The 21,874-nt window shown below is 39.7% G+C and overlaps 1 protein-coding gene and 1 pseudogene across 2 annotated transcripts in view; one reads left to right on the top strand and one right to left on the bottom strand.

Annotated features, from left to right (window-relative positions):
- The window catches only part of MTHFD2L (methylenetetrahydrofolate dehydrogenase (NADP+ dependent) 2 like), a 150,476-nt gene that overhangs the window by 74,414 nt on the left and 54,188 nt on the right, over nt 1-21,874 (top strand). For both annotated transcript variants that reach the window (XM_040481207.1, XM_040481202.1), the window contains one exon: nt 2,245-2,337. In XM_040481207.1, coding sequence (XP_040337141.1) covers nt 2,245-2,337 — 93 coding nt within the window. The remainder of the gene's footprint in view (nt 1-2,244; nt 2,338-21,874) is intronic.
- Nucleotides 7,987-21,874, bottom strand: part of LOC121039885 (40S ribosomal protein S3a-like) — a 38,797-nt pseudogene continuing 24,909 nt past the window's right edge.

Genomic DNA, 21,874 nt, shown 5'->3' with positions numbered 1-21,874 from the left:
TGATATTGATTCACTAAAGTTAATCATTTAACAAGTTCTTTAGGAAAAACACAAGGGAACAGTATTCCCTGAGTGCTTACAATTTCAAAATTGTAACCTTTATTCTTGGAGAATGATTTGACTGTGACTCCCATTTTTTCTTTTTTTTTTTTTTTTTTTTTGCATGAGTCTCTTGCAAATATTGCTCTTCTGTTTTCTGGAGTTGAAGATACAAATTTGAATTTTTGCTCGTAACACTCTTCTTCTTTCATGTTTACAATCCAGCTACTTTACTGAAATTTTTCTCAGTGTTGACCATTATGGTCAATTTGTATGGATTCAAAGTCTTCTTTTTCCCCAGGTCCTGTGACTTTACATTCTTAATTTTTAAATTTTTGGCATAATGTTTGGTCATAACGTTCAACTTTTCCATTGCGACACTTTTTGTTGTTGAGTGTATTGGTATGTTGGTAAATTATTTTTTTAAAAAAAGGTTTATTTATTTATTTTGAGAGAGAGAGAGAGGGAGAGCACAAGCAGGGGAGGGGCAGAGAAAGAAAGAGAGAGAATCCCAAGAAGGCTCCTCACTGTCAGCACAGTGCCTGCCATGGGGCTTGATCTCACTAACCTTGAGATCATGACCTGGACCAAAATCAAGAGTCAGGCACTTAACTGTCTGAGCCCCCTGGGCCCACCGGTACGTTGGAAAATTCTTGAAAAAAAAAACTCCTGTTTTTTGGGGGGGGGGGGGGTTGCCAGTTTTAAAATATGTTCTTTTATTTACTTAAAAAGTATAGGAAAGTTCACTCTTTTCGGTGTACAGTGCCATGAATTTAGATAAATGCATTCAGTCACGGAACTCCACTAGAAGCAGAACAGCTCTGTCACCCTCAAAATTTCCCTGGGCTGATTTTTACATAGCATTCTTTTACTAATTCTGTGTCAAATATTTTTTGCTTACTTATCATTGAGTGAGTTAGATCTCTTGGACCTCCTGTGGGTCGGGTACTTCTGCTGGGGACTGGGGAGGAGGTGCTGGGCAGCCTTCAGATCCCTTCTTCACCACTTACACAAAGTCAAACCGCTTCCCGTTAAAATGGCCCCTCCACACGAGTCTTTCAGTTACGAGGCAGTGTGAACCATCCTGGGTCCAAGTGGGCCTCTTCTGCCCCTATTTCTATCTTCTCTGCTACAGATAAGAGATATATTTTGTATTTTTGACGTGGACCCTGCACCTTCGAACAGTGTATTTTCGCGGTCATTTTCAGAGATCTGCTGCTATTGGCCATCTTGTTATTCTCTGCATTTCTTCGCTGCCTTTCTTCCTGTGTGTATATATTAACTCCGCTGCTTCTGGGTAACTCGCACATATTTTTTGGAATCTATGGAAAATATGTCTTTCTGGTTTTGCTAAAAATGGAGGTTATATAGTTTTTGTTGTTAAATGTGTAGCACTTGTAGGTTATCTAGGAGAAGAGACCGTGTACTGTCTCACACAGCCACGCTCTGACTGGAAGTCCTTTTCTGACCACTCTCATCCTTGCCTTTCTTTCACTTCTCCTCCTTGGCTCACACTTAAAGCACGGGAAGCCGTCAGGCTGGTAACCTCTCTTATTCATACACCACGTCGTTAAAGCATGTATGAATATTTCCTGTTATATCTAAAGCCTCTTCATTATTTCCTAAACACATAATCTCAAAGTTGGTCCATTTTTTCCCTGTTCTTCTGTTGGCTTGGAATGCCCTTTTCTTCTTTCTTGAATTGGTACACCCCGGCTCATACTTTGAGACCTAAAGTATATTGCCTCCTTTAGGAACCCTTCCTTGACACCTCCTCAAGAGGAGGCAGAATTAATCTCTTAGCTGTGCTCCCACAATGCATTGCCCCATCTTGGATGCACTTACTTGCTGTTTTCAGAGCTTATATACCTAATTATCAAGCCAACAAGTATCCCACGTATTTACATATTAACCTCAATACAGAACTTTCACGTGCTGGGTTTCTAGGACCTTACTTAGATCTCTCTTTTGATGGTCAGCACATACTCTCATTTGGTCTTATTTGATTTTCCACTGGTTAATTGGAGGGTATAATATTTTCGGTCATCTAGGTTTTCTTATCTAGCTTTTATTCTTAAAGTGTTGTAATCATTTGAAAGCAATTTTCCTACTCTTAGGATATAACTGAATCTCCCCTAGAATGATAGCATCCATAACTTTTGAAAAAGCTCAGTAACTATTAATGGGAGCTCTTCTCCATTCCAGGTGATGCAACCGTGACAATAGCTCACAGATACACTCCCAAAGAACAATTGAAGATCCATACACAGCTGGCAGATGTTATCATAGTAGCTGCCGGTAAGTCTTTGGTGGCTGTTATTTGGTGGAATGTCATCATCAGAATAATTCCTGCCCTAATTGCTGACATGTCTGTAAAAACAGCTTCTTGGGAGAGTTCGGTATATGTGTGACTAACTTCCATCGACTGGATTCTGTCTCTCGGCAATTATCATAGTGGTTTGTTGTGCCTACGTTAACATTTGTCACTTCATTATGGAAAACCCAAGTAGCCTTTGGAATGACAGGTTAAGCACAAGAACAAATGTGCAGGTTGCCAGTTCCTTCATAGACATGGTTGATTGTAAACGTGAATGAGTTATGGGGAGGCTGGTAAGAAATGCTCTTGATAAGATAGCCAGGTCTAGCTCCTGTGGGACCCTTGGAAGGACTTTGATATAAGCCGAGAAAGGCTGAGAGCAGGAGGTTGACATGGCCTGGCTTATGTTTTTAGAAGAACGCTTACACTATGTCAAGGAGTATTCGAGAGGAGCAAGAGTAGGAACAGAGGACAGTTATTGCATTTTCATTTACTGGATGTAGGATTTTTCCTCATTTTCTATTCAAACGTACAAAAATGATTCTACCCTTTTCTTCTACCTTTCCTCTTGCCACATACACATAGGATTTCTACATTGCAGACAATTGTGAATCTTCTTGTTTATCCAAGGCTGAACGAGAGCCTTTTGTATTTTATCAATTAGATGTTATTGGTATTTTCTAGACTTTACATCTGAATTTTTGAGTAGTTACAAACTATGAAAGCAGAGCAAAAGTTCCAGAAGAAACAGTTTGATGAAGCGGATAATGGTCATTTAAATTAGTTTCACCCAAATTTAGTTTACTTTCTTATTCTGTTTATAGGCCCTTCTCAGGAACTCAGAATATACATGTGATCACTCCAGGTAGAGTAATTTGCCTCCTGATAGAGTAAACATAGAAATATTCCCTTTTCCAGGGGCGCCTGGGTGGCTCAGTCAGTTGAGCGTCCGACTTCTGCTCAGGTCATGATCTCACGGTCCGTGAGTTCGAGCCCCACGTTGGGCTGTGTGCTGACAGCTCAGAGCCTGGAGCCTGCTTCAGATTCTGTGTCTCCCTCTCCTTCTGCCCCTCCCCCGCTCATGCTCTGTCTCTCTCTGTCAAAAATAAAATAAACATTAAAAAAAAAAAAAAAAAAAAGAAATATTCCCTTTTCCAGAAGTCCCCAGTAAGCTGGTACAGCTAACCACATTTCCAGTTTTTCTGAGAAATTACATTCAGGTAATATTAAATGAGAACTTTTTAACAGGATTGAGAGGAGTAAGACAGATATTTAGAGATGCAATAAAAAGTGTCAGACTACAGATAACATTAGTGAAATACTGCTGCAGCAACTGATATATGCATAGAAGATTATGAATATCACATTGACTTCTTTTTAGAAACATTGGGTTTACCTACAAGAGTCAGAATTCAGTGAGTAGAGAGGAATTTGGTCATCCTCATTCATCCCAAACTTTAGACAGAGTGAAATCTGTGTTCTCTTTACAAGGTGCTACTTGACTCTAATGTTAACTGGTAAAGAATGTTTCACAATCAATCTTACTTTCTATTTATCAATTAAAATATTGAATGAATATTTTTTTCTAGTGGGGCAAAAATTCCTCAATGTACATTCATGCTTATGTTTTTCTTGCCATGAGAAATGGCAGATGGGTGGTCCTCTTTCAAGAACCACTGACATTCTCTTGTGAATAAAGCAAACTTTATGTCACAGTCCTTATCACCATCACTGTCGTTCATCCGTCAGTGTCTCTTAGAGACTCACTGTTTGCTCCTTTGTAAAGGCCTGAATCAGCACTGAGTACAAGGTGTTAAAAAATAAGATGGGAAAAGAAAAAGGGAAGTGAAGGAAGGGAAGGGAAAGGAGGACCAAGCCTCTGTAAAATTAACAAGAGAGGAGCCAGGAGGTACTCAGGCTCGTAGGTGTGGAGACAGTGTTGAGGCTGTCTAGCAACCATCCCAGTCAAGGCATCCTGCTACCACCAGAGGGCACCAGTCAGGTGCCAGCTATTGTAGACAGCCACACTCCATCCACAGTCCGTGGAGTTTACCACACTCCATCCCAGTCATGGAGGACATTTTGGATAAAGATAGTGTGAACAGGTCTTGTGCCTGCCTCGTATTCCAGCTCTAATGCCTGTAACTAGAAACAAAGGCATTTTGTAGAATGCTAGAAGACAGCCCCGTAGATAACCCTGCAGCTGTCCTGAAGAAATAAATATTTGGATAGTGGGAAGTTTGGAGAAAGAAAAATGAGAGTTCATAAAAAATAACTAAAGATTGCTACATTTCCATGTCCTTAATAATCACCTGGTGAATTGAAGGATAAAATATGTAGATATTGGTAAATTACAGTGAAATTCTAAAGAAAGCATGAATTAACATAAAAAAGAAACTCCGTATCATCGGACAATAGGAATGAAATCTTACAAAAATGACCACATCATGCATTATGTGTGGGAAATAAACAACTACAATTAGCAGTGGGTATTAAAGAAGAAGATAGTGATCTAATGGCAGAGGTAGCTGGAACAGGGAGGGCTGGATTGTTGTCATAACTAGAATGTCAGCATATATGGAAACAGTCCCATCTAGAAGTCAGGAAGAGAAGGAGGAGTGGTGTGTGATGTGTCAGAGAGATCAATAATGTCTTTCGACAATGTCTGAGGGATGACAGAAAAGAATGTAGTGAGTGATGAAATCTTGGAATGGGCTTGCAGAAGAAAAAAGTAAAAAAGGAAATCATTGTGTAAAGATCCGGAGGCATGAATAAAATTAGCTTATGTTAATATTAATCTCACCCCTCTAGCTTCTCAAATTCCCATAGTCTTATCCTTATAGGTTTAACGATGAATCACTTACTTTTTAAACACCTCTCCGCACATTGGACATTTAATTTCAAAGCTCAAATCTGAAAATCAGATCCTGTCAAACTATGCATTCTGAAATAAGAAGCTTCAGGTCTCTCCTCAAAACTACTCTCCAGGTTCACAGAGAGAATGAATCTGTTTCTAGGGCACTTTACTGTACCATGTTTATGGCACTTATCACCTGTTTATGGTTGTCTGTCACCTTCACTAGACTCTAGCAGGGATGGGACTGGTATTTTTTTTTTTTTTTTAACTTGGTATAGTGCTTCAGACAAAATCTGACACATAGTGGGTACTCAATGAGTGTGTGCTGTATTCATTTTGAAATTACAACTGGAGCATGGACTTCGTCAAACTGATACAAATTTAGCTGATGAATTTTTAAGAATATAATTTTATAAATGTGGAATGAATCATCTCTCTAGTTATTGATTGCATCACACAGTGGTAGCATGACTTTTGTAACTACTAAACATTCCTAGTTTGTCATCGTAAAGTAAATTGATAAAGTCATAAAGGTGAAAGATTTGTCCATACAAGAGCAGTTTGTATCATTAAGTGGATGTTTGGATTGATTTGATTTGAAATATTAAGATTAAGAAATTCTGAGCAGAGTGAAGACAGTAAAGAGACTGTCGTAGACATCTAAAATATAGTAAGACTGTTAAACCATTGAATGGAAAGAAATGGTTTAAGGGAAGGCCTCATTGGCTCTGCAAGGCTAGTGATAAAGAAGGGAAAGCCAGCCAGGACAGGGCACTGATGTTAAGAGTGTGTTAGAAGATCCTTTGACTCATTTGTATCTCACGCTTCCAGGAGACTGGGGGAAACCCTAAATCTATAAAAGCTCTAGGAATCTTCATTATTCAAGCAGGATAGGCAGGTTTTTTCCAGACATTGTCCAGAAGACCCTCCACCCATGTGATGAAACTGAACTAGCTTCATTCAGAAGACGAGCTGCTGACTCAATGCCACTTGCATATTAACCTCTGGATACAGAGTGTCATAGTTGGTGAAAGCTGGCGTTTTGTCCACTAAGCCATCCCCTCCAGCGTGATGAATGAACCTTCACAGTCGTAACTCTAGCGTCTCTATTGCAACACTTTTAATGACAGACACTGTAATATAAAACAGGATAAATAGGCAATTCAGTAGAGTAATTTGGAGTACTCATACTTACTCGTCATAAAATAAAGGTGACCAACCAATTTCTTTTCACGACTTTTCCCATCATATCATCAAGTTTTGGATGCACTCCCATCAAACATCATCTTAGGTTCTCAATAGAGTTTTCCCTCTGGTGGATTTCTTCTTCCTTGGAGCAGGGTTAGTAATTTTCTGGATGCCAGGACACTGAGAAATTCCAAGGGGTGGGGCATGGAAACTCTCTGTTCCACCATATCCACAGCTCATGCAACTCAGGAGTGGAACTTGCCTCCTTACAGCCCTGGGCGCTTTCTGAATGGATGCCAACACATTTCATGGTTTCACTAATGCTAGTGTTCTTTCCATATCTTATTTGTTTGTGTGCTTGTTTGTTTATTTATTTTAAATTTTAATGTTTATTTATTTTTGAGAGAGAGAGAAAGAGAGGGACACAGCACGAGTGAGCGAGGGGCAGAGAGAGAGGGAGACACAGAATCTGAAGCAGGCTCCAGGCCCTGAGCTGTCAGCACAGAGCCGGATGTGGGGCTCAAACCCACGAACCATGAGATAGAGAACTCGGCATGAGCCGTGAGATGATGACATGAGCCAAAGTCGGACGCTTAACAGACTGGGCCACCCAGGCGCCCCTGCTTGTTTATTTATTTATTCCATTTGAGAGAAAGAGAGAGAGAATGAGAGAGCATGCGCATAAGCAGGGGAGAGTGGTAGATGGAGAGAGAGACAGTCAGAGAGACAGAGAGAGAGAGACAATCTCAAACAGCCTCCATGCTCAGCTCAATCCCACAACCACAGGATCAGGACCTGAGCTGAAATCAAGGGTCGGACGCTCAACCAGTTCAGCCACCCAGGCACTCCTCCATATGCTATTTCTTATTCTCCATATTGCCCCTGTAGCCTCAGTTCCCCCACTTAGAAGTCCTTCCTGCCTTCCTAAATGCGTCATCTATCTCAATCTTGTCAGTTATCTTCAATGGTATAGAGTAAGAATTTTCAGAATTTAAATCCCAGCTCTGCCACTTGCTAAGTGTGTAACCTTGGTTAAGTCACCCCATGTGTCTGAGCCTCAGATCGTTGGTGTAAAGAATTATAGTTTCTAACATTGTATTGTGAAGCCAGCCAGGCCAGGGAAGGAACATGGCACAGTGCCTAGCATATTGCAAATGCCCAATACAAGTCATATGCTAATATGTTATCTGTTGGTCCTTCTTGGGCCATTGCATATGAATTTAAACAGTGATTCGGGAATAAGAAATCAGTTGATTAGCAAGCTACAACTCTGATATAACTAAGGGAAAAGACTTTTGGTTACTTTTGATACTACCATAGTATCAAAGTCGACTGGTCATCATAAACATAAATTAATGAATGAAGTGACTTACAGAGAAGAGACCAACTTCATAAAAGATTTATTTTTACTTAAAATTTATGGCTTCTTGGGATACTGCCTTTTGCTCGTAGCTGTGCATTCTGTTCTCCCTGGATGAGTCCCTCATGGCCTTTGTCTTGTGGTACAGTGTGACTTTGGGAGAGGTTAGGGAAGGAGAGACACTTAGCTGAAGGGGTTTATTCTCTCAGACCTCTGCCCACCCTTTCAGTCTCCCTCTCCCATTCTAGCCCACACCATCAATGCCACTTGCACATTAACCCCTGGATACAGAGTGTCATAGTTGATGAAAGCTGGCGTTTCATCCACTAAGCCATCCCCAGAGCCTCCCTGATGCACAATACAGAAGCTTCCTCACAGTGTGAGAGGGTGCTTGACTATTGACTGTTTTCCTGACGTCAGTAATACATCCCTACCATGAGAACCTAGCAAACATGTACCATAAGCCAAAGTCAACCACAGTTAACAGTCTGGTGTTTGGCCTTCCACTATTTTATATTTGCATGCAAATGTAAATAGTTACATAGTTCTTTCACCCTGCCTGTACCATTTGCATTTTACAGCTCCACACTGTGTACCTGTTTCCTCATAAAATGCATTCTTCTGAAACGTGATTTCTTATGGCTTCATAGTATTCTATGCTGCTGGGTATAATTTATTTATTCAGTTCTTGATGGGGGGACATTTAGATTATTCCCAGTTTTTACTATTATGAACATTGTAGTAAACAACTGTGAACACCTTTGTGAGCACCTGTGATTATTTGCACAAGGAACCTGTAATATCTATTATATTGGTCTTAAGTGCTTTATTTGCTAACGAATGGTTACTTGTATTTTCAAAAACAAAACTAATATTTAAAGCTTTGTGTATAACAGAAACTATATATGTGCATGTAATACCAAGTGATATTTTATGCCTTTCATGGGCGTTGTTAAACAGCCTTACCACACACAAAAGTAATAGACGTGTATTATTTGTAACCCCCTCTGTAGGCCTATCGGCCATTACACATCAGTATGCCACCAGGCCTTACGGATGCACACAGGAGGATGGCAGGGTGTGGCGTAAGGGGGAAGGGACCATAATCGGAAGCAGGATGTGCATAGAAGCATGGCCTTTAAAGTCAGGAGGATCTGGGTTCAAATCCAGTTTCACCCAGTTCGTATTTAAAAATCACATTTAATTCTCTGGGCTTCATTTGAAACTATTGTAAGATGGAAGTAATAATACCAATGGTACAGGGTGCCATAGAAATTAAGTGCCCAGCACATAAGTGGTGCTAAAGAAATGTAGTTTCCCTTCCCTTCAGTCTGACTTTGTGTGGTGACCCTCTGACTAAAATTACAATATGCTTTAAATGAAAATTTGTCATGCAGCACCAAAAGGTCAAGTTGCCGTTACTTTGACACGTAGACTGTAAAAGGTGCGTATGAACTTGTAAATTTTTCCTTGACCCGTGTTATCTTCAAATAAGCAAAAATGCCCTTCCCCCCAAACTGAGCACTTAAGAAGCATCCCAAGGCTTTATTTCTTTTTCTTCATTTTTCCTGAGGCCCTTATAATTTTTTTTCTCAACTTGTGATTGCACGGACTTGTGACAAAAGGGGTTATGATCTTTTCGTCACCAAGTGTTTTTAGCTGATATCAGTATGTGGGAAGCAGAGATTGATCTTTCTTTGGAGGTTCTTTCCTTTACATGTTTTTCTACTTCCTGATTTTCTTGAGCAAAACAAGTGTTGAGCAGCAATATCTAAGGGTACTTCAGTAAAGAGCAATTAGATCAAAGATCTATCTTTATTATGGAGAAATAGAGATTTTCTTTGAAATATATCTTGAATTGTTAAATGATAATGTCATTTAGAGCTAATTCTACTGGGTTGCATATATGTGGATCACAGGGAGGAAGAATCCTTTCAAGATAATGTCTCTAGCCATTGGCATTATCTCTGTTAGGTTTTCATGGCCAGGTCTTTAAAAAAATTTACATTATGAAGTATTAAAAATGCGCATCATTTAAAAATGCACATCAAAGTGAGCAAAAGAACAACGTTAACACCTACCAACCAGATTTTCAAACCTGAATATCATTAGAGATGTTTTTTATTTTTTTTAATTTTTTTTCCAATATGTGAAGTTTATTGTCAAATTGGTTTCCATACAACACCCAGTGCTCATCCCAAAAGGTGCCCTCCTCAATACCCATCACCCACCCTCTCCTCCCTCCCACCCCCCATCAACCCTCAGTTTGTTCTCAGTTTTTAACAGTCTCTTATGCTTTGGCTTAGAGATGTTTTTTAATTTCTACATGCTGTATGTTTCTGCAACTTGTTTTGTTCTGATTAATGTTATTTATTAATTAATTATTAATTAATGTTATGCTATTAGTGTTATGTTCTAGAGGTAGCACTATCTGTATGATACTCAGTTGACTGAGTATCCATTTTCTGTTGATAGATATGCATGTTACTTCTAATTTATTGCTATTATAAACAGTGCTGTGGTATGTAAGTCTGATATATCAACACATATTTTGCCACTGCATATATTAGGCCCTACATCATGTGCTGGGAAACAAAGATGCATAAAATATAATTCCAGCTCTTGAGAAGTTCGGAGTCTAGCAGAGGAAAAGATGTACAAACAAATTAGCAAAGTACGGTTCACTAACATAATATTAGAGGTGTGTGTGTGTGTGTGTGTGTGTGTATGTCTATCCATCATCTAGAAAAAGGGAAATGGAGAAAGAGAGAGAGAGAAACAAAGACCAAGAGAGATAGAGACTGAGGCAGAGAGATAGAGAGACAGAGACCAAGAAGGATGGAGACACACAGAGAGAGGGAAAGACAGAGACAGATATAGAGGAAGAGACTGAGACCCAGACCAAGAGCGACAGAGAGAGAGCACCACTGAGGAGGAATGAGCCCTGCTTCACTGGTTCTGAAGATGAACGGATAGAGCTGGGCCCCACCCACAGAATGAACAGAAAGTCACTGGGCAGAATCTAAGGGAAGGGGACTTCTGGAAGCTTAGAGCCGAAAAACAACGATGCACATATCAAAGAAAATATTAGATGCCTGTCAAAATGATAGGTGTCTGTCTGCGAGTGGTGAATGATGAAGCTGAGTATTTAGGAAAGGCCAGAGAGCAGAATAAATGAAGGGATTTGGATTTTATCCTACCGGCTGGGGGGCAACTTTTAAATAGCTGTAGGTACTGGAGTAACATAATCATATTTAAATTCTAGAATGGTTACTCTGGTAGCCTCTGGGCAGGGATGAGGCTGGAAGCAGCACTGACGTGGCCCTAAACTAATACAGCAGTAGCTGAAAGTGAGACAGAGAAACAGAAGGTAGACGAGAAAGTTTTTCTGTCTTCGTATCCTGGGCATACGGTGTGACCATTGATGAGGGAGCGTACATAGAGAGGAAGCAGGTTTGGGAGGAGTTGAAGATGGGGGCGGGGGGGCGGCACAAGTTTTGAAGTGTAACAGGATAATAAAAGAGGAGAAGGGGAATGGAAATACAGAGGACCTCGATGAGATATGTGATGAGGGCAGAATAGTGAGAATTACAGGGACAGCACTGAAAGTGACTCCTGCTGTATTGTGACCTCCATTAGCCAGGACCGTGTCTTATTTACCTTTGTAGTTTTTGTACCTAGTGAAAAGCTTTGCACTGGGGACTAGAAAACTCGCTGTGGAATGAATAAGCTTCCTTCTTTAGAATTCAAGTGCTTGGTTGAAAGCCTTTTTCCTAGAAGTCGAGGAGGGCCTTCATAGAAGCAGATGATCTCTTTCAGGTCCATGCAGCCTTAGATTCTCCTTAATACCTTGTTTGGGGCTGTTCCACTTCACGAAGGCTTAATATGGCATTCCATCAGCACCCTTGACTCAGAGCTTGCACCTGCAGAATTCAAAGGTAAGGCAGGGAGGAGGCAGAGAGACAACTGAGAAACGATGACTGTCTTCAGTGAAAGAACAAGAAAATATTGTAGCTTTCCCTTCTAGTGTGGGTAACAATATGAGCCCTTCTTTGGTGAAGTCATCATTCCTGTGGTAGATTCCGAGTGTGTGGTATTGTGGGATGTCTCCTCCAAACATGTGTTGACTGGCAGAAAGTGAAATGATTTCATTAGATCTACAGTCGGTCATTATTCGTTGTGACTTTGCAATAACATCCATTCACCTCATCCAGGAAAAGCGAAAATTGGAAAAAAAAAATTCCGGGATCAAAATGTCACATATCAACACTCGTGTAATAATCCACACAGAGGCGGTGTTTGAAATGGGTGATCTGACTGTGCGCCTGGCTACCTGCTTGAGGTGTGGCTTCGTTTCCAAAGGGGAGCGATAAGAAGTAAGGAAGCACTCTGTTGGCATAGATCTCCTCAGGCAGCTTTCTATGAAAGTCCTTTCTTTTTACCCATTTATATGGTCAGAGAAAAGTTTCTGGCCCTGGCTCTTCATCCCACACCTAAGTGCATTTACCCCAAATTTATTTCTGACTTGGCTAATTAATAATTGCTTATTTTAGAATGACTTACCCTTGTTACAAAACCTGAGGATTAATGAGTACTATGCATGAATGTGGGCTTTATGCCTGTGGTTGGAACGAATTCAAATACGTCATAATCCTTCTCTGAGTGTGCCGATTGCAGGTAATTCAGCCTTAATATCCTAACATGTGCCCATTAAATCAAGGTAGTCATCAATATCAGGGATCAGATATCACACTGCAAAAAAAAAAAAAAAAGGCAGGTGCATTTCAATAATACTTCTATTGAGTTTCTATTGCGTTACATAATTCATACTTACACTTATTTTTAAAATAACCAGGATGGTTTCTTGTCTCTATAACACACACACACACACACACACACACACACACACACACACGCACACACGCACACACGCCTGTGCGCAACACATAGACACACACACAACAAGGGATACATTATAATATACATTCTTCCCAGGATAGTTGGTGAGGATATTTGTGGTGAAATAATGTGGTATTCCATGTCAAAATGAATGAAGATTGCCTCTTGTATACTAAGAGTACCATGAGTTATTTTAGGTCGCTAAGATATCACCTCAAACTTACTTTATTTGAATAAAAAATGATTTGAAGGCATTTCCCCCCTCTTATAAATTTTCCGACTTCTTAGTGGAAGCTCTGCAAAGGAATACTGAGTGGCTTGGAAAGAACTCAGAAAATGCCACTCGTTTACCATGGGCACTAGATAGTAAACTGGCGTAAATTTCTTCAAATACCAATAAATAGAGTTAAAAACTTGTTTTGGATAGAAGCTTGTGAATGGACATTATCTCAGCTTCCAAAACACTGCATGTAGGAATTTATCCTAAAGAGAATTGTAAGGAGGCTTACTGAGATGATATTCAAAGATCTACATCACAGATTCATCTCTGACAGCCAAAAGTTGGAAACAGCCTAAGCATCCAACAACATGGGAATATTTACTCTGAATGATGGTCTAGTTATAAAAGGGAATTCTTATGGGCAATTATACTTGAAAATAATTATATTAGATTGCATCTATGATAGAAATCCAAATAGGAACACACACACACACACACACACACACACACACACACACACTTACAGAAAAACAAAGAGGGAAGAAAAAGTACAATTTGAATGGAGTAGTTACTTCTGGCGAATGGTTAATAAGTGATAGATAAATGTGGGTTCCTTTTTCAGCTTTCTCTGAATTCTCCATGTAACTTATCCTCAAGACATATCGATTTTATAATTATGAAGGAAATAAAAAATATTGACATGATTGAGAATCTTACCTGTTCCTGGCAAGATTCTGCCGGCTGTCCGTTTGTCTTCTGAGGCTGTTGACCTTTTACTGTGGAGGAACGGAGGAGCAGTTTGCTAAACTGAAATGGCTCATCTCCTACAAAGTGCCACATATTCTCATTAAGTGGCTTTTCGTGGGAGAAAAGAAGAAATGAAAAGAGATGTGACTGGATAAATGGTATGAGGTATAAATTATATCTCAATAAGGCGTATTAAAAAAAGAGAAATGGGAAATGGAAAGAGCTGGGGATGCTGAAACTGAGGATGATTGTGGCTTTTAAATTCATTTTCAAATATATAGTAGAAAGAAGTCATCTAATTTTCAATTAGCACCAAGAGGACGGAGTGGGGCAAGAATACGAGGGAAAGAGATAGGAACGGAAAAGCTCTCCCTGCCCTCCTTGTAGTTCCTACCTTCTGTCTTGAACATTCCCTGCTGCTGAAGTTCTCCTTGCCTCATGACCCCGGGGCTACTCACATATCATCAATACGTCCTTCTTCTATAGTCAGCTGAGGGCAGATCCAGATTTTTAACTCTAGCAAGCTTTGCAATAAATGCGGACACATTTATTCATATTTTTTTGCCCTTGTATAAATATTCTATTATTTTTAAAAATGTTTATTTATTTTGAGGGAGAGAGTGTGTGCACACACAAGTTGGGGAGGGGCAGAGAGACAGGGAGAGAATCCCAGGCAGGCTCTACGCTCAGCATAAAACCCTACACCCGCCTTGATCTCACCACCATGAGATCACAATCTGAGCTCAAATCAAGAGTCAGACACTTAACCCACTGAGCCACCCAGGCATCCCATTCCCCTTATATAAATATTTTAAACATTAGGAAAACCTATTTAAATTTCAAATTTGCCAGATTTATCTCTAGCACTAGCTAGTTCCTGATGTTTCTTAAAAAGATGTACAAGGATATTAACAGATTTTTTTCTATAACATTAAATAATTAATACATTCTCATGTTTCTGAGTATTATGATATTTAAAATTTTTTTAATGTTTATTTATTTTTGAAGAGAGACAGAGCATGAGTGGGGGAGGGGTAGAGAGAGAGGGAGACACAGAATCTGAAGCAGGCTCCAGGCTCTGAGCTGTCAGCACAGAGCCTGACACGGGGCTCAAACCCACAAACCATGAGATCATGACCTGAGCTGAAGTCGGATGCTCAATGAACTGAGACACCCATGCACCCCTATGATATTTTTTAATGTTTATTTATTTTTGAGAGAGGGAGAGAGAGAGCGAAAATGCACAAGAACAAGAGAGGGGCAGAGAGAGAGGGAGACAGAGGATCTGAAGCAGGCTCAGTGCTGACAGCAGAGAGCCCAGTGTGGGGCTCAAACTCATGAACCCTGAAATCATGACCTGAGCTGGAGTCCTTCACTTAACTGACTGAGCCACCCAGGCACTCTGAGTTGTTTTTTTTTTTTTTTAATGTAGTGATTATCAAAAAGAAATTTAAAATAATCTTTGAATGGAAAGTTTTCAGTATAGGAATTTCATCATTTTATTTATTTAAAAATCAGTGTTTATAATTTTTATTTCATTTTATTTTTTTAAGATTTTAGTCTCAATCTCTACACCCAACACGGGGCTTGAACTTACAACCCCAAGATCAAATGTCACATACTCTACCAACTGAGCCAGTCCAGTGCCCCAGTGTTCATAATATTTATTTTAATATTAATAATGGCAAATACTTCTTAAGCATTTCTGAAACATTATATTATTTGAATCTCACAACATCCCTAGCAGGTGAGTAAGGTTACTATCCTTGTAGAATAGATGCAAAAAGTTGAGACTTCAAGTGAATTGATTTGTTCGTGGTCGTATGAACCAAGACTGCGAACCACATCTTACTCTAGAGCTTCCAATCTTGATTCTCCATTCTGCTTTTTGGCTGTTCCTGCCATGATTTGGGGAAGTGGGGCATGCTTTTATCTTCCTTGTTTATTTGCTTTATCTTACATGCAGGTGCTACAGTAATTGCAAGAGCAGGCATCCAGCATGCAGAGCAGTTTCTCGAGACTTTGTCATTATGTTGGTCACACTCCACGTTTTATTAGTAACACTTTTTTACTAGAACCAAAGGGACGAACTTAAGGCAGACAAAAATCGAGCATGTGTTTGAATTTGCAAAGCCTGCAGAGTTGGGGCTATAATTCTATAAGTCTCTGGAGTAAATAACATTTCACATTCATGTATTCAGATAGCAAAAAAAAAAAAAAAAAAAAAAAAAAACTTGGCATTTTCCTCAACTGAGTGGAGTATCACTACATCTTTTTTCTAGTTCTGCTTTTGTGAAACGCAGCCCTGCCATATATGTCCCTTTCATGGGTGGTCATGATGAAGAACATACTCTCGTGGAGTGATGCTAATATTCTTTAGAAATTAATAACCTGTTTAAAAACGGCAAAATTATCCCCTCATCTTCTTTTTTTTTTTTTTGTCAAAGACCCATATTTGTTTCTAGTAAAATATGTGTTTCCACTGGGAAAACTTAACCTCCTGGTACATTTTTTGTATGACTCTGATGGCCAAGGAATTAATTTATCAAGTCAAGATTTTTTTTTTACCCATTATTTATTTTTGCATATTCATTACATAGTTCCCTTTTTTTCTTCAAATTTTTATTTAAATTCTAGTTAGTTAACATTCAGTACAGTATTGATTTCAGGAGTAGAATTCAGTGATTCATCACTTACATATAACACCCAATGCTTATCTTTTCTTATCATCAAATGTACCTCATTAGGGATTCTGGCCTATAAACTCTAGATGGAAACTAGTTGGTATATTGCTAATCCTAGAATAATTATGTAAAGAAAAGAAAGCTTCCCCCCAACCTCAAAGAGTCAAAAAATAATGATTCACTAATTATGACATTGGTTTCCTAAAATTAGCGGAGATCATTGTCCCAATGCGATAGTGGCTAAAACAGGTCAAATCAGGGCAATTTTAGTTCATTTATATGTGATCCTTTCAGCAAAATTTGTTTTTTACCCAACCGTAATGGCTAGAGATACTCAGAAACTAAATTGAATGGCTAGAATTGCCAAAAGGAGATTAGCAATGACATTTAATTTTGAAAATTAATTATACCTTGATATTTTTTTGGAGAAAAAATAAGAGGTTTGAAGTGACTCAAAAAATAGACAGATGTTTTATTTACATAGAAAGAATGTCACTTATAGTAATTTATTGTTAGTAAAGCTGTGTATAACACAAGATTCGTATTGTGTTTGAGATTTTCGTTAGAAAACTGAGAAGCCAAAGGCAGTTGTCATTTATTGAATGCTACTGTATGCCAGGCAGCATGCTCTGTGCTTTCCTCTACTTAATTTTACTTTTACAGCAAACCTAGGCCAAGGGGTAGGAAGTGTTATGGTGCTTATTTTTGTAAATGTGGAATATAATCTTACCATTAGTGTAAGATCACACAATTTATAGTTGTCAAGGTGGAGATCTGTTTGCCTCCAGGGTCTAAGTTCTTTCCAATGAGTCAGATGGCATGCTTGTGCAGACCAGATGGCCAAGCTGACTACCTGCAGGGTAACTACTAGTTCCCAATGTCGAGTTGTCAATATCATTCTGTTTTCCCACATGAAGAATTACTCAGACCTTACTGAGTCCTGTTATGCCACATGGAGCGGAGTAACTAGCATACATCCACATTTCCCCCCGGGATTTGGGATTTGGAACTTCTGGAATTTCCACTCATTTCTCTTTCCCCTCCTGCTGTCCTTGCTGTCGCAGCCCGGTAAGACACTCCCAAGACCTGCAGAGACACTTCGAGTTGTTTCACCTTCTTGTTCCTTCTCTATAGCCCTGCAGTGCCAGCCAAGCCAATTAAATGATAAGGCACAAATGAGAGAAACTTTTCAATGTTTACTGTCCTCTTGGAGGCTCTTTCCTCCTGACTACCAAGAGAAAAGAAATTTATCTCATAAAGAATACTTCAAGGGGCGCCTGGATGGCTCAGTCGGTTAAGCGTCCGCCTCTTGGTTTCAGCTCATCTCATGATCTCATGGTTCCTGAGTTTGAGCCCTGCCTGGGGCTCTCCGTTAACAGTGCGGAACCTGCTTGGGATTCTCTGTCCCCCTCTTTCTCTGTCTCTCCCCTGCTAGCTCTCTACCTCTCTCAAAATAAATAAACAAACAAACAAACAAACATTAAAAAAATACTTTGAATTCTGAGGATTTATCTGTTATCTGAAGATGTCCGATATGTGATTACTGAACTGTATTCAATTGCCTTCTCCTATTAACTCCTCTTTACCAAGTTCAGGTATCCAGGACAGAAGCCTTGATAATTCTCCTATTTTCCAATGGGACTCTTTCCCTTTTATCTTTCTCCCAATTAGATTAATGTGCCACCTCCAAGGATGGACACATCAAGCTGGTGTAAAGCTACACTCTACCTCCCTCCCTTTATCAACCCAACACATTTATTGAGTGCCTAGTAGTGCCAGGAACTGTTAGGTGCTGGTTGCACAACGAAACTACTTAGTTTCTACCTTCACGGAGCTTGTAGTTTAAATAGATATTAATCAAGTAACAACATGCAAATGTAATGGCAAAATTTGAAAATTGGTGAGGAAATGCAGGGCCACAGATGCATATATATAGACAGGGACTTGACCTACTGTATCAAGATCAGTGTAGCCCCAGAGGACATCCCAGAGGAAGTGGCTATTTGACTGGCATATGCTTTTCAAGGGTTTGTTAATAATTGGCAAGAAAGACCCTTGCAGTTTTCTTTCCCTTTACCACCTTCAGCTAGTACATCTGGTATATATATATATTTTTAAATGAGAGAGAAATTACTTAATTTTGAGAGAGAAAGTGAGTGAGGGTGAACAGGGGAGGGGCAGAGAGAGCGTCTAGAAAGAGGATCTGAAGTAGGCTCTGTGCTGTCAGCACAGAGCCCGATGTGAGGCTCAAACTCACGAACCGCGAGATCACAACCTGAGCCAAAGTCGGATGCCCAACTGGCTGAGCCACCCAGGTGCCCCATCGGGTACATTTTTATTGCAGTGTGTTTCAGTTATACAAGTCTGTTCCACACAGTGCATTCTCGTCCCCTGGAGACAGGGGCTCTGTCAGTGACCCTCGAACTTGCAATTGTCAGCCGAATGTCTCCTCGTGCTCCTGGTAGACTGCCTGGGGAGGGGGCTGTTATGGCAGCACGGGAACTTTCCCACAAAGTCTTGAAGCTTTCTCAAACCCACTTTTGTGGATTTTGTTCATTCTTTAAAATGAACATTGGCCCTTTTTTGGTATGTAGTGTCATCTTGTTTGTTTTTAATGAGCATTTTTTATTTTAATTAAAAAACGATCCCTGTGATTTCCTTGCTTTCATCTCAGACCTTTTCAGAGCACCACGCTCTGCATATTTTTAGTGTTTCTAAACAAATATGAACACGTTACCCCTATTTTTTGTTTGGTCCTTACATCACAAAACATGTAATAAAAAACTAGCAATTCTCCGAAAACAAAGCTGTAGGCAGGGTAACAGAGCCACCCATTAAATCCCTAAGAGAACAGAGAGCTTTCTTCATTTTCTCAAAGTGCCCATCCTTTCCTGACTTTGGCCTACACCCCAAGCTCCTCTATGGCAGTGGACTCTCTGAGGTTTGGCCTTGGTCACTGTTTAATGATAGTGTTTTTATGCTTCGTGGAGGACCAGAATTAAAAATGACACCATTCAGTTTGTTGATAGGCGTGACAGAACAATCTTGTTACTATTTGTTTCAACTGTTGTTACATGATTATATGATTAAGGCCACTCCTTATTTGTCGGGGGTGGGTGGGGTCTCCAGTGAAGGGTGCGATCATTAGTTATATTTATCAACACAGTCTTTCCAATCTGTTGGGAAGTGATATGAACTTTAGACCAGAAAGATGGATGGGGTGGGGAGGTCTGTGCCTACTGATAGAGAGAGATCCTTCTATGGAAAGCTTTGCAGGAAATGAATCAACGGTCTGCTCTTGTTAGTGGGAAGGGAGATATCAAAGCAAAGACTAACAGGGGGTACAAAAGGCACCCAGGGCAGTTATAGTAGTTATGGTAGTTATGTACTAGCCCTTTAGGTTAGGCGATAGTTCGACAGAAAACAAAATGTGGCAAAAAAGAGTGTTTCTGCTGTAAGCTTGACAGCTTCCCAATATAACATTTTCTTCTCATGATATCAATGGTGATATTAACAGATAGGACATTTTTATTGTATAATAATAGGTGACAACATTTGGAAGATCTGTCTAACTCCATGAAGTAATGTTTTCCAAATAAGCAATGCATGATGTCACTAAATTCATTCAAAATGCAAGATAGACCACTATTGGACTTCAGTATTACAGAGTATGGAGAGCTTATTGAAATGGCTTCAGTTCCACATTGAAACTGATCTTTGAGAAATTATTCCTTGTCATGTTTTGCCATACATTCAAAGAAAGACAACCACAATCATCTTAAAAGGCTAATACAACACTTCTCCCTTTTCCAACTATGTATGGGTGTGGGGCCAAATACAGAAGCAGATATGAGAATCCAGCCGTCTTCTACTAAGCTGGACGTTAAAAGATTATCAAAATTATAAAACAGTGCCTCTCTTCTCACTAATTTTTTTTTTTTAGTTTTAGGATATATAGTTATTTTAAATAAATTTTATTGCTTATTTTAACATGTAATAGGTTTATTATTGTCTTTTTTCTCGAAGAATTAAAGAAATATTTAAATAATCTATCAGTTTAAATTGCTTATGTGGTACAATCAATGGATGTAAGTTGTATAAGCAAAACTCTTTGGGGTCTTCAGTAATTTCTAAGAATGGAAAGTAGTCTTGAAACCAAAAAGTTTCTCAAACCACTAATTTGCCTAGTAACACCCTTTCCATCCATGTCTCTGTTCAAATGGCATATGTTTAGAGACACCTATCTAAAAATAGCAATCTTTTAGTTTTGTTTCCTGCACTTATCATCAGCAGACATTGTATTATGTATCTATGTATTTATTAGCTATTCTCTCTATGAAAATGTCGGTTCTATTAGGGAACAGAGTTTTGTCTGTCTTGTCCATTACCTTATCTCCTTCACCTACTATAGTACCTGGCACATCGTGGCTATTCAGCAAATATCTGTTGAAATAATGAAAATATTTCCTATGTGGATATTTTCCCTGTAGTACTAAAGCTTTAGAGATGCCATGTGTAATTCTTTTTGATTATGCCTCACACTTTTGCCGTTGTTTTGAGTCTCTTTTGGGTTTTTATACTACCGAACACATCCAATCAGTTTTTACACAGTGTTCTCTTCTGCTTCAACCCCCTTATCACCCTCTTCCCACAACACGTTCATATGGTATGAGATTCCATATTTCCTGCCAAGAACAGCTGCCACCATGGCCAGACATGGTCTCTTGACTGCACATCTCATCCTAGGTATGCTGGAGCCCTCAAGGGAGAAGTATGTGATGTTCTATTGCAAAATGGAAAAGAATGCCTCTTCGCAGCACTCTTTCCGAGAGGGCACAAAACTTACCATACAGTTTTTTTTAATGTTTATTTATTTTTGAGAGAGAGACAGAGACAGAGACAGTGTGAGTAGGGGAGGGGCAGAGAGAGAGAGAGAGAGAGACAGAGAGAGAGAGAGAGAGAGAGAGAGAGAATCTGAAGCAGGCTCCAGGCTCTGAGCTGTCAGCGCAGAGCCCGATTCAGGGCTTGAACTCACAAACCGTGAGATTGTGACCTGAGCCGAAATCAGAGGCTTAACCGACTGAGCCACCCAGACCTGCCTACTGTGGGATTTTTAAGGAAAAAGCCCTTGCCATTGTTTATTTGTGGCTTCTCCCTCTCCAGTGGCCCTGAATGGACTCTGGGAGAATGTAGAGCCCAATCTGAATTAAGAACACGAAGATCTACTTAGCCTCATCTCTCCCCTAACAATAAATACTATGCTGGCATAAGCCCATCTGTACACCTGACTTCTTTCTTTAGAGCAGGATCTCAACCTTGGCCACATATTTGAACCAACTGAGGAACTTCAAATTGCTGATACCTATGCTGCACCCACAGAAATTCTGACAGCAGCCTATCAGTGAGGATATTTAAAGCTCCCCAGATGATTCTGATGTGCATACCTGGGTGGGTTGTCCCTCAGAGGCTCCTCAGTCCTCTCCACAGGGACTCTGTCATGCCTATCCCTCTGGATCGTTGGATACACCCAGCCATAGTTTTTCCCCTCCCCCAAGAATTGAAT

The sequence above is a fragment of the Herpailurus yagouaroundi genome, unplaced genomic scaffold (genome assembly GCF_014898765.1).
Source record: "Herpailurus yagouaroundi ecotype Mexico unplaced genomic scaffold, PumYag 28, whole genome shotgun sequence".
Classification (NCBI taxonomy): Eukaryota; Metazoa; Chordata; class Mammalia; order Carnivora; family Felidae; genus Herpailurus; species Herpailurus yagouaroundi.
This window is presented reverse-complemented; position numbering and strand designations above follow the sequence as displayed.